The 11952-nt window shown below is 53.5% G+C and overlaps 4 protein-coding genes across 4 annotated transcripts; 2 read left to right on the top strand and 2 right to left on the bottom strand.

Annotated features, from left to right (window-relative positions):
- Window positions 1-1921: 1921 nt before the first annotated feature.
- On the top strand, window positions 1922-2488 carry SPC19 (DASH complex subunit spc19; the record flags this gene model as incomplete). The annotated part of the gene is made up of 1 exon (XM_062949557.1): window positions 1922-2488. The coding sequence occupies one exon, from the start codon at window positions 1922-1924 to the stop codon at window positions 2486-2488; it is 567 nt and encodes a 188-aa protein (XP_062798310.1).
- Window positions 2489-3048: 560 nt separating this feature from the next.
- On the bottom strand, window positions 3049-6176 carry SHO1 (Transmembrane osmosensor). The gene is made up of 2 exons (XM_062949556.1): window positions 5213-6176; window positions 3049-5155 (listed from the first exon to the last, which is right to left on the bottom strand). The coding sequence occupies exons 1-2, from the start codon at window positions 5348-5350 to the stop codon at window positions 4340-4342; spliced, it is 954 nt and encodes a 317-aa protein (XP_062798309.1). The 5' UTR covers window positions 5351-6176; the 3' UTR covers window positions 3049-4339.
- A 1208-nt stretch (window positions 6177-7384) lies between these two features.
- On the bottom strand, window positions 7385-9528 carry QC764_610740 (uncharacterized protein). Its single transcript, XM_062949555.1, has 2 exons — window positions 8880-9528; window positions 7385-8817 (listed from the first exon to the last, which is right to left on the bottom strand). The coding sequence occupies exons 1-2, from the start codon at window positions 9085-9087 to the stop codon at window positions 8393-8395; spliced, it is 633 nt and encodes a 210-aa protein (XP_062798308.1). The 5' UTR covers window positions 9088-9528; the 3' UTR covers window positions 7385-8392.
- On the top strand, window positions 8125-11896 carry QC764_610730 (uncharacterized protein). Its single transcript, XM_062949554.1, has 3 exons — window positions 8125-9917; window positions 9979-10642; window positions 10697-11896. The coding sequence occupies exons 1-3, from the start codon at window positions 9856-9858 to the stop codon at window positions 11558-11560; spliced, it is 1590 nt and encodes a 529-aa protein (XP_062798307.1). The 5' UTR covers window positions 8125-9855; the 3' UTR covers window positions 11561-11896.
- The last annotated feature ends 56 nt before the right edge of the window (window positions 11897-11952 follow it).

Below are 11952 nucleotides of genomic sequence, written 5' to 3'. Positions count from 1 at the left end.
GAAGACGTGAGGGGCGGTATGCAAAAGAAGTCCAATCCATCTAGACCCCTGTCATTAAGCCATGTGCTTGGGGTATCATTATTTCGACACCAACCTTCATTGGTGGTCGGGACTTTGGAACCCCATTTCAGCCTGTTCACCCACATTGGTATTGGAAGCTAGACGTGATGAGAATGCGGGGCCAGAAATATACTTGGACAGAAGATCTGAAAGGGTACCTCCCGTAGATAATCAAAGATTGATTTCATCTGTTGAATATCTCGGCACCAGAAAGCACACAACAGCCAAGTCAGGCGTTCAGTTGGGCATGTCGTGGAAAAGACAACCAAAGAAAAAAGCAATATTCTACCCCAAGAAGGCACGTCTTCTAGTGTTAGTAGTTGACTGGACTGCTGCATGAGATAAGAGTCTAGGCTCAACCAAGGAAAGCAGAGTGGGTAATCTTCTCCGAATTCACACATCAGATGTACCTACACTTTTCCAAGCCATCCTGTGGAAGCGATAAGGCATGTATTTGATTTAGACGAATTACTCCGTATGAGAAAAGACAAAAACTCTGAACTGACATGTCGAGAAACCTGTGGCATGATACTGAGGATTTCCGACAATCCCAAGCAGTCCAAGCCGTCCAAGCTGTCCCTCCCACCTTGCCAAAATCAAATGCCGTTCTCGCGTCTTCCCAGCTGATTGATAAAAAAATCCACCTCGTTCGTCCTCGATGCCTGTCTGGGCCTGAACAACAACTGACAAACGCTGCGGGGTTGAGGCCGGTCCCTGCTAGCGCACTTCCTCCCAGCGCATTGGGTCGCTGGGGATGCTTGACTCCATTCGCAAGTTTGTGCCAAGTCTGGGGTAGCGAGAGCTAGTGTAGATAGAGAAGCGCTATCCAAGTCCGAGCTTCCCCCCCCCCCAACCGCTGCTGCCGGTTGCCGACTCGTTCGTCTTCTCCAGTTCAAGCTCAGCTCCCCGGACCCATGAAAAACGTCCGAGAATTGAACCATGTGAAGACGGGACCATCACATCAACACGCAGCGCCCGCCGTTCTGCTGGTTGCTGTCGTCGACGGTGTTCTCGTTCTCGTCAGATGGCCCATCGGAACCGATGATGGCCCATTCCCTGTCCGCAGACAGCTTGGACCGGTCCTAGAGCAGACACATCGCTCTCTCGTATTCCGCCGGCGTGATCTCCTCTTTGGATAGCTTCTGAGCCAAAGCTAACTTTTCGCTCTCGAGCTTCGACCGTCGTGAGGATTGCGACGGGGCTGGTGCGTCTACCTTGTCCTTGGCCGGCTCCGACTTGGAAGTCTTTGGGGAATCCGAAGGGTAGAAGTGAAGAGAGGAAACGACATCCAGTGTTGGAAGCAATTCTTTGGGTTGTCTTTGCGACAACGGCAACGTTGGCGCTTTTTCGCTTCCTCTGCCTTCTCCACGGTTTCTGGCGTCTTTCGAGATGCTCGCTTGCGGCGGCCCATCTCAGTGACTATTTCTGCAACGGCTTTCTTATTGTTCGTCGCCCGCTTCGCGGCTCTCTCTGGTGACGGGTCTTTGTGTGCCATCTTGGAAAGTGGTGTTGTGCTGATCAAAGCAGAGGACTGCTAGGGTGGTGGTGATGATGGGAGAGAACAGCAACCACCAAACGGACGTTGCTCATGCAGAGAATTTATCATGCTGGCTGCCTGAACCATTCTTCCTCTGGCTTGTTTGTGGCGTTGTCATCTGAGCTGTGAACGCCAGTAAATTCGACTGACAAAGGCGCCATTGTCACGGTTGAAACAGCTGGAACGGTTCAAGGTGGACTTGGAGGAAAGCTACCAGCCAAGCGTGTGGTGGTCTGTGCATGGCCAAGAAGGTTGCCCCCACCACGCTTTGCTTAGCAACACCTAACTCTCCCCAACACCATCACCAAGTAAACAAAACAAAAAATGGCCTACCAATCCTACCAGCAACGACAACCCTCCTACGCTTCGTGCGTTACCTCACTCCGAACCTCCCTCTCCTACCTTCAATCCTCCGTCTCCACCCTCGACGCTGGCATCTCCGACTTTCCCCGCCTAACATCCCTCCTCAAGACCGTCCGCCACTACGAGCTCATCCCCCAGCCCACCCTGGCCGCCGCAGAAGCCTCTCTCCGCGATGAGATCGGACCCTTCATCTCGCTGCTTCTCGACCGCGCCGAAAAGAACATTGACCGCCAAGCAAGAAGGATAGAAACGCTCAAAGCCAGAGCCGAGCTAAACGCCGGGAGGCTGTCGCACTACACTTCCGAGGGTGCCAGCTCCGCCCAGCAGGAAAGACAGAGGCGTCAGCAGGAGAGAGAGCGGGAGAAGAAGTTGAAGGCAGCACGATCGGGCAGGTTGGATGGGTCAGCGGCGCTGAGGGCCAAGGTGGTGGCGCAGAGGAAGGAAGCGCTCAAGTACAGCGTGGAGAGGTTGGAAATGGAGGTGCAGCAGAAGGAGAGGGAACTGAGGAAGAGGCTTGAGAGACATTGATTGTCATCTTTTTTTGGTGATTGGGAGGAATAAAGGCAGCAAAGGACTGCCCAACGGGACCGACTCTCGAATCTTCTGTCTTGAGAGACGGAGAGGACGTTTGACAGGCTTCCATAAGTATGTCGACTATGCTGCTACCGAGTTGGCCAGCGACATCCAGAGCTATGCCAGTTCGCGGTCTTTCTGGGCACGCCATCGACTTGGGGTAATGTTGTAAGGATATTTCAGAGCCTGGTCACGAGCAGCATAATGGAGCGCGGGTAGGAAAGACGCCTCGAACAATGGTAGCCACAAACGTGGTGCCTCGGAGGTTTTCATACGGAGGGGTTCGTACACGAGACAACTCTCTGGACTTAAGTTCGGTGCGGAAACACCAGGCGGCTAGCTGCCGTGACTGGTTTGGCTGAGCAGTCAATATTATCAGCAATTATTTAACGAGGGGGACGATGTCTGGCCAGAGACAAGAGAAGCATGGCATTATTGAGCAGAGCTAGAGAGGCTGCAAGTCCATGGATGGTGGATCAATTGCCAAAGGAGATGATGAAGCTCCGTCTTCAGTTGCGGTTTAGATTAGAAAGAAGATGATGCTTAACAGCGGAGCAGTTGGTGTCGAGAATCACTTAAACAAGCTCAAGCAGACATGTTTTGAAACGTGCCTATATACTTCTGGACTTTTAACCACCTATCTTCCACCCCTGTTCCTTTTTGCCAGCTCTTCCTCGTCCCATTCCAGAACAACCAAGCTTTGAAATACCCGGCGTTCCAAATGCCACAAGAGACCCAGTCAAACCCAAGCCAAAATATCGTACATGGAATACTCGTCGGAACAGAAACAGAACGAAACCAGTCAAGCATCGCGACATAGAATTATCCGAGAAACACAAAACCCAACCACATCATTAAGGACAAAAAGCGACACACTCCCAGCTTTTGAAGCAAGTGAGGTGATGTTAAAAAAGGCTTCATCCTTTTGTTTTGCCGTTCGGTTGTCCGACTCAAGAGTGGTAGATAAAGCTTAGCGTCCAAGGGGGTACTGTTTTGGTACGAAGAAAAGAGGAGAAAAAAAAAAAAAAAAAAAGAAAACCAAGTGTTTTAACAAGAACAAATACCAAGTCGCGCCCAGCCCAGAAATATCATTAGAAAAAAAAAAGACAAGAGAGCTGGCAATGCCTAATCCCACACTTGGCACACAGACACACACACGCAGTCAGGCACGCAGAACCCGGTCCAAGAGAGAGGGAGACAAAGTGTTTCCCCACCCAAAGAGCCACTTCCTATGCTGTCTCTTTTCTCTCTCTATCCTCTTTGCTCCGCCCGCCTTGATTTTCCCCTTAATCCAAACAGATCCAAGGCGCTGAAATCAACACCAAGAGACAATGCATCATCCGTAGTCAAAGGACATGCTTTCTGTCTCCAATCTGGCAGCCAGAGTGATCTATCCATGAGCTCAGCATCTTCGAGCATCAGCGGGCGCGCCAATTTTGAGCGCCCGTTTCAACTGTCCGTCCCAGAGAATCATTGGTTTTGTTGTCCGGTTCCCAGTCGAGCGTCACCCTTTCTGCGCCAAACTCCGGACCACCGTCGAACCACCGCCGCCGCCCTCACCGAAACTCTTGCTGGGTATATAAAAAGGCCAGTGGGTCGTGTTATTTGCCGACGACCAAGCCAAAAAAAAAAAAAAGAAAAGAAAAGAACAGAAAAAAAATAATCATCCACAATGTTGTACGTGCGGGCGCCCACGGTAATTGCCGACTGTTTTCCCAATCATGCTGTGCTGGGCTGTGTGCTGTAGTGTAGTGTGCTGTAATGAATTGCAAGCTCTCCTGAGCCTCTCATTCCATCCACAGTCGTCTATAACAGAATGAGGTAGTTACTTGGCGCAATACCCGTGTCGCCATTTTCTTTCCTCGCTTGCCACCACCTGCCGCTGACATCGCTGACTTCGAGAATTTCGTGCTTCTGGAATGAAATCTCGTTGGCGTCCTCGGGATTGGCCTCGTAGCTGTAGATGGCCTTGGCGCGGTACGGGTATTCGGTGGGAGGAGCAATGTCCCCATCGGAGCTTCCTGGCAAGCCGTTGGACTTTTGACCAAGTGTTGACTGGAAAGGCGGGGGGACAGCAGAGTTGCGCATGCCAGACGACTGCATGCCTCCTACAGGCGATGGGTTCTCGAGACCGTTAAGCTGAGCTGTGTACATCTGTGGGGGCTGGACCGAGGTTGATGTCTCGGGGCGGCCAATGCCGTAACCGGTGTTCATCGTCTGTCGGTTGGTGGATGACTCCTTGGCGAGCGCAAAGGAGTCAATGTAAGCGCGTGGCACTGCCGACGGGGCCGAACCGAAGTAGAAGATCCAGACAATGGTGACCATGGCCAGCAGGATCATGCCGGCGGCAGCCGCCTCACGAGAGCCAATGTTGGAGTAGATCAAGCCATGGACTGCTGATGTGGACAGCACAAGCCCGCAACCGAGGTATCCGACAATGGCGACATGGTAGGTCTGAACGCTGTCCGAAGCGACAACGATGAAAACGCCGACGACGAGGAAGAAGTAGAACACAACAGCCCACCACGTATACAGGGGAAAGGAGTTGTTGACTCCGGAGGTATTTGGTGGCTGATTGATGTGGGCAAATAAGGAACCGAAGAAGGAAATGATCCAGGCAAGCTATGTCGAACACAGTCAGCAATTGATATGTTTCTTGGAAGCGCGTCGGGTACCTACAAAAGCAATGGAGATGGTGGCCAAGGCAAATGGGTCACCGATGATATTCCCAAGGCTTAGGCGCTTCCGCCCGTACTGAATTCTGGACTGTTCCATTTTCCTGAGCGATGGCGAGTGTAGTGAGCCGTAGTTGGGCATAAGGACGAGCGGGCCTTGGGCTGGCGATTAAAAGACGTCGAGGGTGATAGGAGGGCGAACCGCGCTTCGGTGGCGATTCAATTGACGCAAGACTCGCGATGGGGCATGAGACAGCTGTCCTGATAGGGCAGTGCCTAGGTTGGAATGGAATTCACAAGCCGCAAGTCGCAAGCGTCGTCGCGTGAAAAGGGGGAGCCCCGGCGTCGGGGAGTTCGGGGGAGGGGGAGGGGGATTGCTGCAAGGGAAGCCTTTGACTTTGGTAAATGCAAGCGTCTAGTTCCTCAGGTGGTAGCAGGTAATGTAGCTATCGAGCTCGGGGGGCCCGTCGTCTCGGCGCGCTGAAACTTAAAGCAAAGCTCGGGGACCGGGAATAGTGGAGGTCGGGTCGTAGCACCTTAGTAGGTAGGTAATAGTGGTCGCAATTGCAGGACCGCTAATTGTCATGACAGAATGTCGAGAGCCGAGAAGAAAAAAGAATAATAAAAAACAACGAAAAAACCCTTCGGTGTCTCAGAATCCTCCGCTTTTTCCCCCTTCAGTCCAGTGGTCCTGTCCTGTCCTATCTTCAGGTAGGTAGCCTGTCGTGTCGCAATCGCAGTTCCGGCCGGCGTGCTCCGATCGTGTGTCGTAAGGGACTGTTGAGGGAAGTCGGTCGGGCAGAGGGTGAGGTGGTGACGATGGTCGGCCGTCGGGTGGTGGTGAAGAAGCGAAGGGGTCAGTCAAAATGGTGAGAAGGGGGCGGGAAAAAAGAGGGACGAGGGGGGAAGAAGGGTACGGTAGGTAAATGATGGTTGCGTTGGAGGGCAATGGCGGGAAGGGGCACTGCAGACTGCCCTTTTCGGAGGCCTGCTCTCACTGGCTGAGCCCAGCAAGTGGATGTGGATGCAGTGTGGTGCAGGCCTGACGGGGATTGGCCGGCTTGGTCGGGATGGGGCCTGGATGCAGCGAAAATGGGTGGTCCATGCTGTGCCCTGCCGAGCCAAGCATTTTATCCAGGCCTTGTGGGCTTCCATCCTTTCGTGATCACTGGCGACATCTGCGGGGAACTGTTCTCTCTGGGCTGTCGACCTATAGACTGAAAGGCAGTCTAACAGCTGAACTTGAACGGTCGACAACTCAATTCCCGTCCCTCAACAGCCCAGCTCACCCCGCTAACAGTCGACCGCGCAAGGCCAAAGGCCGGCGGGATGGACCTCTGCCCCGAGCTATGGATGCCATAATGCGGCGCCCTATTGACCAGCTGCATCGTGTGGGCGTATGCCCTCTTCGGGTGGTCGCTGATTCAGATTCATCAAAGCTGGAAACAAACGTCTTCTGGAATTATTTTAGCCTCAACGTCCCCGTCGAAGACTAGACAATGGACACGACCCGGCACGCTAGAAAACAATTCAATTCATTACGCCGTATAGATCTTAAAGGAGACGCTCTGGCCGCCTCAAGGAGCCGAGGGGGGAGGTTTAGTTGCAGAACAATGGGAAGGGTGACGCGAGCTGATAGGCTGGTGGTGGTCGCTTTCTAAATCAGGCTGTGTCGCGCGGCCCCCCTGACTGAACCCCTTGTTTTTGGCTGACCAACGCACGGCCTGAGCACCACGACGGTGACGATCGGCTTTTCAGAGAGACCATTAGCAAGAGACGCAGAGGGGGAAAAAGACATGGCGGTTTCAAGAATGCAGAGGCAAACCTTCGTGGTTGACTGATAACTGCGCCCATAGTCCACCAGGTCGGGTGGTGTTGTGACACTGTTGACGGTTGACGACCTTCGAGAAGTGGCGAAGCGGTTGGCTCTGGTGAAAAACAAATGTCTCCGACGGAGAGGGGGCACTGTGTGTGTTACAACAGCACGGCGTTGAGCGGTTTTCTCACCATTATCTTTGTCCACCATCCACGTGGACCTTTACCTCCAAGTTGCGAATCAATCGACGTCACGAACTTCCCTGGAATGGAGTCGTTCCGCGGTTCCTGCGTTAGCGCCGATTTGATCGAGTGGGCCTTGCTCTTCATATACAAGGTCATGTCGTAACGGCGGTCATTTATCAGCAAATCCTGAGAGATTCCGGCTTTTCAACAGGCACAGAGTGTAGCATCAAATCCTAGATAGTCATGATCAGGCAATTCTTTCCGTTGATTAATTACTAGTGGCCCGCATGGCAAGTCTCGACCTACACCGCCATCCGCTTGCTGCAATTGGCATAATCGCACAGCAAGCACAAACGAGTCCAGGAGGGTCCCAACACCGCGTCCAGCTCCTCCCTTATTGAAGTTTTTGGTGCCCAGGCTGAACATCAGATGGAGTTTGCATGGTCGGGCCCGGAAGGGTTGCCGGCCTGCGGCCCAGGTTGCCAACCGGCGTCGATATTGTAACCAACCGGCTTTCGATATCACGACCTTCCCCACGCTGGCCAAGTCAGCGAGTCGGTCATACTGCCCGGCCGCCTTTTCCATATCCATGGCCCTTCCAGAACGTCGGCGCGTGCCCCACAAGACAACCCCGGCAAAACTGCCTGGAGAACTCTCTCGGACCGGCGTCCAATTCGTGACGGTATAAAAAGTAAATACAAAAGCGTCTACCTCTTAGGCGCTGGCTATGCCACTCTCTTGCTTGATCTTCGGTGTAGGTGTAACGCGGCAAATGCGTGATCGCGGCTTGAAATGGCGGCTTTGAAACACGGAGAGTGCGAATGCCGGCTGGGGAACTGAGACTTGTCGGGTGACACAGCAGGGCCCCGTCACAACATCTTTCTTCCCCCAAAGTAGGCTTCTTGCTCCGACTACAGCTGCTGGGAGATATCATCGGCGCCTCTCTTCATCCAATCCAGGTCCGCTGCCATGTCCATATACCCCAGCCTTGTGGCCGCGGTGTTACTAGCCCCCTGCGATTCTTATGTCCATTGTGCCAAATATACCCTAGCACTTAGCCAGAAAACCATGGACAAAGCCAAACGGGTCAAGCGCCCATCGCCATGGTGTTTCCCCATCCCTTCAAAGTCATGCCGAAATCGATCGCCGTTTCGTTCCAGTCCTGATGATAATGTCGTCAAGTTCAAAGCGGCGGTTCCTCCCGTTCCTTCTCGATCCTCCGCAGACCTCTTTCCACCTTTTCCAATCTCCCCTCGTGATCAGCCACGAAGCGGCCATACCTCAAAACGCCCCCTTCATACCATGCCTTGACTACTCGTTCGCTCCTTGCCCGCAGCTCAGCGATCTCAGCCTCCTGCGCCATCTGTGTTGCTTGAATACCCTTCATCTTGGGCAGTAAGGAGGCCAGCTCGGCACTCAGTTTCGCGTCGGGGATGGGCGTGTCGGATGTCACTGCAGTCAGGGCTGACGCTGTTGACGGGAACTGAGACGCATACGATAGCACAGTCGCTCGAACCGCTTCCGGGGATAGATCGATCGGTGGTGTGTTTTCTGAAGGAGCATTGGGATTGGACGGTGGTGGTTGGAAGAAAGAGGGCTGGTATTTGTCTAGACGACGTGTAAGCCTTGTGAAGAGAAGAGGGTTCAGGAGGGTGGGGACAGGAACATACAGATCTTGAGGATCTCGGCGTAAACACGCATGTGTCGAAGCAGGAGAGAAAACCGCTGTTCGAGCTCAGCCAGAGACGTGGAAGCTGACTCGGATGGTGGTTGGGCTGAAGCTGTCGTGGGGCCGTAGAGAATGTGCTCAATGCGCAACAGACGAGCTTCGAGCAGCTCAATCGTCGACAGCGTTGTCTTGTCCAGCGTGTCGTCCATGACGTCGCGGGTTGCCGAACCGAGGTGTGATGTTTCTGTAGAATTGACAGTTGTCCACCTGGTGCAGTGCGTGATGTTGACCAATTGGAGGCTCTTGACCAGCGAAGGGAGAGAGAGACGGGGCAACCGACGGCGTGGTTACCGGTTGTATTTACTTGGTGGTATTTACCAATGCAACGGGCGTGGCTTGTGATGAGTGGTTAGTCCCCGTTATCGCTATTGTAAGGCTGATGGTTAGCGAGCGGGTTGACGGCTCGCGTGACGTGGAGCCCCAATTTTATTTTTTGTGTCGATTGTAATTGGCCGACTTTCTGAGACAACCACCCCGTTCCTGTCCAGGCCCCCGGCTTTTGTTGGCCCCCTTCTTCCTCTTTTGCTCACCTCACCTCAGCGCATACGACGACAACGACGACGAGGAAAAACCTCCCGCGATACCATACAACAGCGACCGCCTGCGTCAGGCAATCGAGTATCATTACTACTCCATCTCTTGTCGACACACCCAACGCTCAGGTCACTCCTCGGGAGACGCTCCGTGACGACGCCTACTCCAGCGGTCAACTGCCAACAAAGGGATTCCCGCGATGGCTGCCTGGTTTCGAAGACCCTGATAACCATTGAAAAACGACGGCCGCAAAATCGAGCGTAGATCCGTTGCCATTCCGCCATCACAACCCCTCTCCCCCCCGCCCGACAGCACTGCTACATCTATACGATCGTTGATTATTGTTGAGAAGTCTGGACAACTCGGATACAAGTTGTCCTGCGATGACTGGGTATTCTACAGTGGATAGTTTTGTTCCTGGAGGTTCAACCGCTGCCATGACGCAGTAAGTATATCGCAAGCTTCCTCAGGTTGTGGATTGGTAATTGCTGACTCTCCGGTCCTAGACATCGCCGTACACGGAGCCCCAAGTTGGGTGGAGGCAACGCCTCGATGATGAGCAGCAATATCAACCTGCTGAACACCATTGTGGGCGCCGGAACACTCGCCATGCCCGGCGCCATGTCGCATTTTGGTGTACTATGGGGAGCGCTGTTAATTGTGTGGTGCGGCTTGACATCGGCGTTTGGCTTGTACCTCCAGTCACGATGCGCACGTTACCTCGATCGGGGAACTTCGTCCTTCTTTGCACTCTCGCAGATCACGTATCCCAACGCCGCCGTGGTGTTTGATGCCGCCATCGCCATCAAGTGCTTTGGAGTTGGTGTTTCGTACATGATCATCATCGGAGACCTGATGCCCGGCGTTGCCGAGGCCTTTGGGAGTGTCGACAGTGGGCTGCCCTTCCTCGCGGACCGGAAGTTCTGGATAACTGTCTTTTTCTTGGTTTTTATCATACCGCTCAGCTTCCCCAAAAAGCTAGACTCGCTCAAGTACACCAGCATTGTTGCCTTGCTTTCGATTGGGTACTTGGTCATTCTGGTCGTGTACCACTTTGGCGCTGATGAGGTACCAAACAATCGGGACATTCGTTGGGTCACCTGGGAGGGCCCAACAGCTGCGCTGAGGAGCCTACCAGTCATGATCTTTGCCTACACTTGCCATCAGAATGTATGTCTTCCCACTAGAATGCGGCTACCCGACTCCATGTCTAACGCTGTCTAGATGTTTTCTATCGTGAACGAGATCAAGGACAATTCACCCGCCAGTATCGTTGGCGTCATTGGATCCAGCATCGGATCTGCTGCCTCCATCTACGTCCTGGTCGCCATTACCGGCTACCTTACCTTTGGCAACGAGGTCAAGGGCAACATCGTCAGCATGTACCCGCCCTCGATTGCTTCCACCATCGCCAAGGCCGCTATTGTCATTCTCGTCACCTTCAGCATTCCTCTCCAAATCCACCCGTGCCGTGCATCGATCGACGCGGTACTGCGCTGGCGTCCCGGAAGTTCGCGTCCATCGGGCGGCGGAACCGGAAGCCAGCCCCTTCTTCCCTCAGGAGGAGCTGCCGGCGGTGGCGCCCTGGATAGCCACGGGGCACCTGTGGTTGCCATGTCGGAGCTTCGCTTTGCCCTCATTACCAGCGTCATTCTGGTGCTTAGCTATTTCACCGCGCTCAGCGTCGAGACGCTGGACACTGTGTTGGCCTATGTCGGTAGCACAGGCTCGACGGCCATCTCGTTCATCCTGCCGGGGTTATTTTACTACAAGATTAGCGATCCGGATAGTATCTTTCACCAGCGTTTGACCAAGGAGGACGACGATGCCGAGTATTCTGCCGATGACAACGACGACGACGAAGAGAGTGCTGCGGTCACTGGATCTGGTTTATTGGACAGTGTTGCCAGCTTGGGGAGCGTGATCAGCGGACGCGGTGGCAGGAGGAGATGCAAGAAGTGGAGGTGGGATTTGGAGCACTTGGAGACGGGGCTGATTCGCAAGATGGCTCTGGGTCTTTCGATTTACGGTGCCTGCGTCATGGTTGTTTGCCTGGCGATGAATGCACTCTTCAGCGCCCATCATTAATCTCTTTTGGATGGGCCCACTATAGACCGGTTATAGTAGAGAAAGTTACAAAAGAGCAAGGGGGATCACAGTACAGGTACATGTCATGCGTCAACACGATAGTTTTTTCGGGAAACGAGGGAGTCCACCGGAGCAAAGCGGAGCGTATGGGAAGCGGCTGGGTGATGTCTATTGGTTTTTGTTTTCGGGGGGAAGGGGGAGTCGTCTACATTTCACATCATGGGCGTTTCTGGGACTGTTGAACAGGGAGGCCGGCCGGGATGCATTGCCTTTTTTTTTCTTGGATAGGGATACCAAAAGATGAATAAAAAGAGATAATATATTTCCTCTCCAATATGGCTCGGTCTTGTGAAGAGTTTCTCCTGGATGTTGTGACATAGCAGTCTTTACTG

This window comes from Podospora pseudoanserina, chromosome 6, assembly GCF_035222485.1.
Source record: "Podospora pseudoanserina strain CBS 124.78 chromosome 6, whole genome shotgun sequence".
Lineage (NCBI taxonomy): Eukaryota > Fungi > Ascomycota > Sordariomycetes > Sordariales > Podosporaceae > Podospora > Podospora pseudoanserina.
Note: the sequence above shows the minus strand (reverse complement) of the source record. Positions and strands in the feature narration are given on the sequence as shown.

Excerpts from the sequence above, each read along its gene's own strand:
- QC764_610730 (XM_062949554.1), top strand. The coding sequence starts at position 9,856 with ATGACTGGGTATTCTACAGTGGATAGTTTTGTTCCTGGAGGTTCAACC. Across the intron at positions 9,918-9,978 it reads TCAACCGCTGCCATGACGCA|ACATCGCCGTACACGGAGCC; the intron begins GTAAGTATATCG and ends CTCCGGTCCTAG. Across the intron at positions 10,643-10,696 it reads CCTACACTTGCCATCAGAAT|ATGTTTTCTATCGTGAACGA; the intron begins GTATGTCTTCCC and ends AACGCTGTCTAG.
- QC764_610740 (XM_062949555.1), bottom strand. The coding sequence starts at position 9,087 with ATGGACGACACGCTGGACAAGACAACGCTGTCGACGATTGAGCTGCTC. Across the intron at positions 8,818-8,879 it reads CGCCGAGATCCTCAAGATCT|ACAAATACCAGCCCTCTTTC; the intron begins GTATGTTCCTGT and ends CACGTCGTCTAG.
- SHO1 (XM_062949556.1), bottom strand. The coding sequence starts at position 5,350 with ATGCCCAACTACGGCTCACTACACTCGCCATCGCTCAGGAAAATGGAA. Across the intron at positions 5,156-5,212 it reads CCACCATCTCCATTGCTTTT|CTTGCCTGGATCATTTCCTT; the intron begins GTAGGTACCCGA and ends TGTTCGACATAG.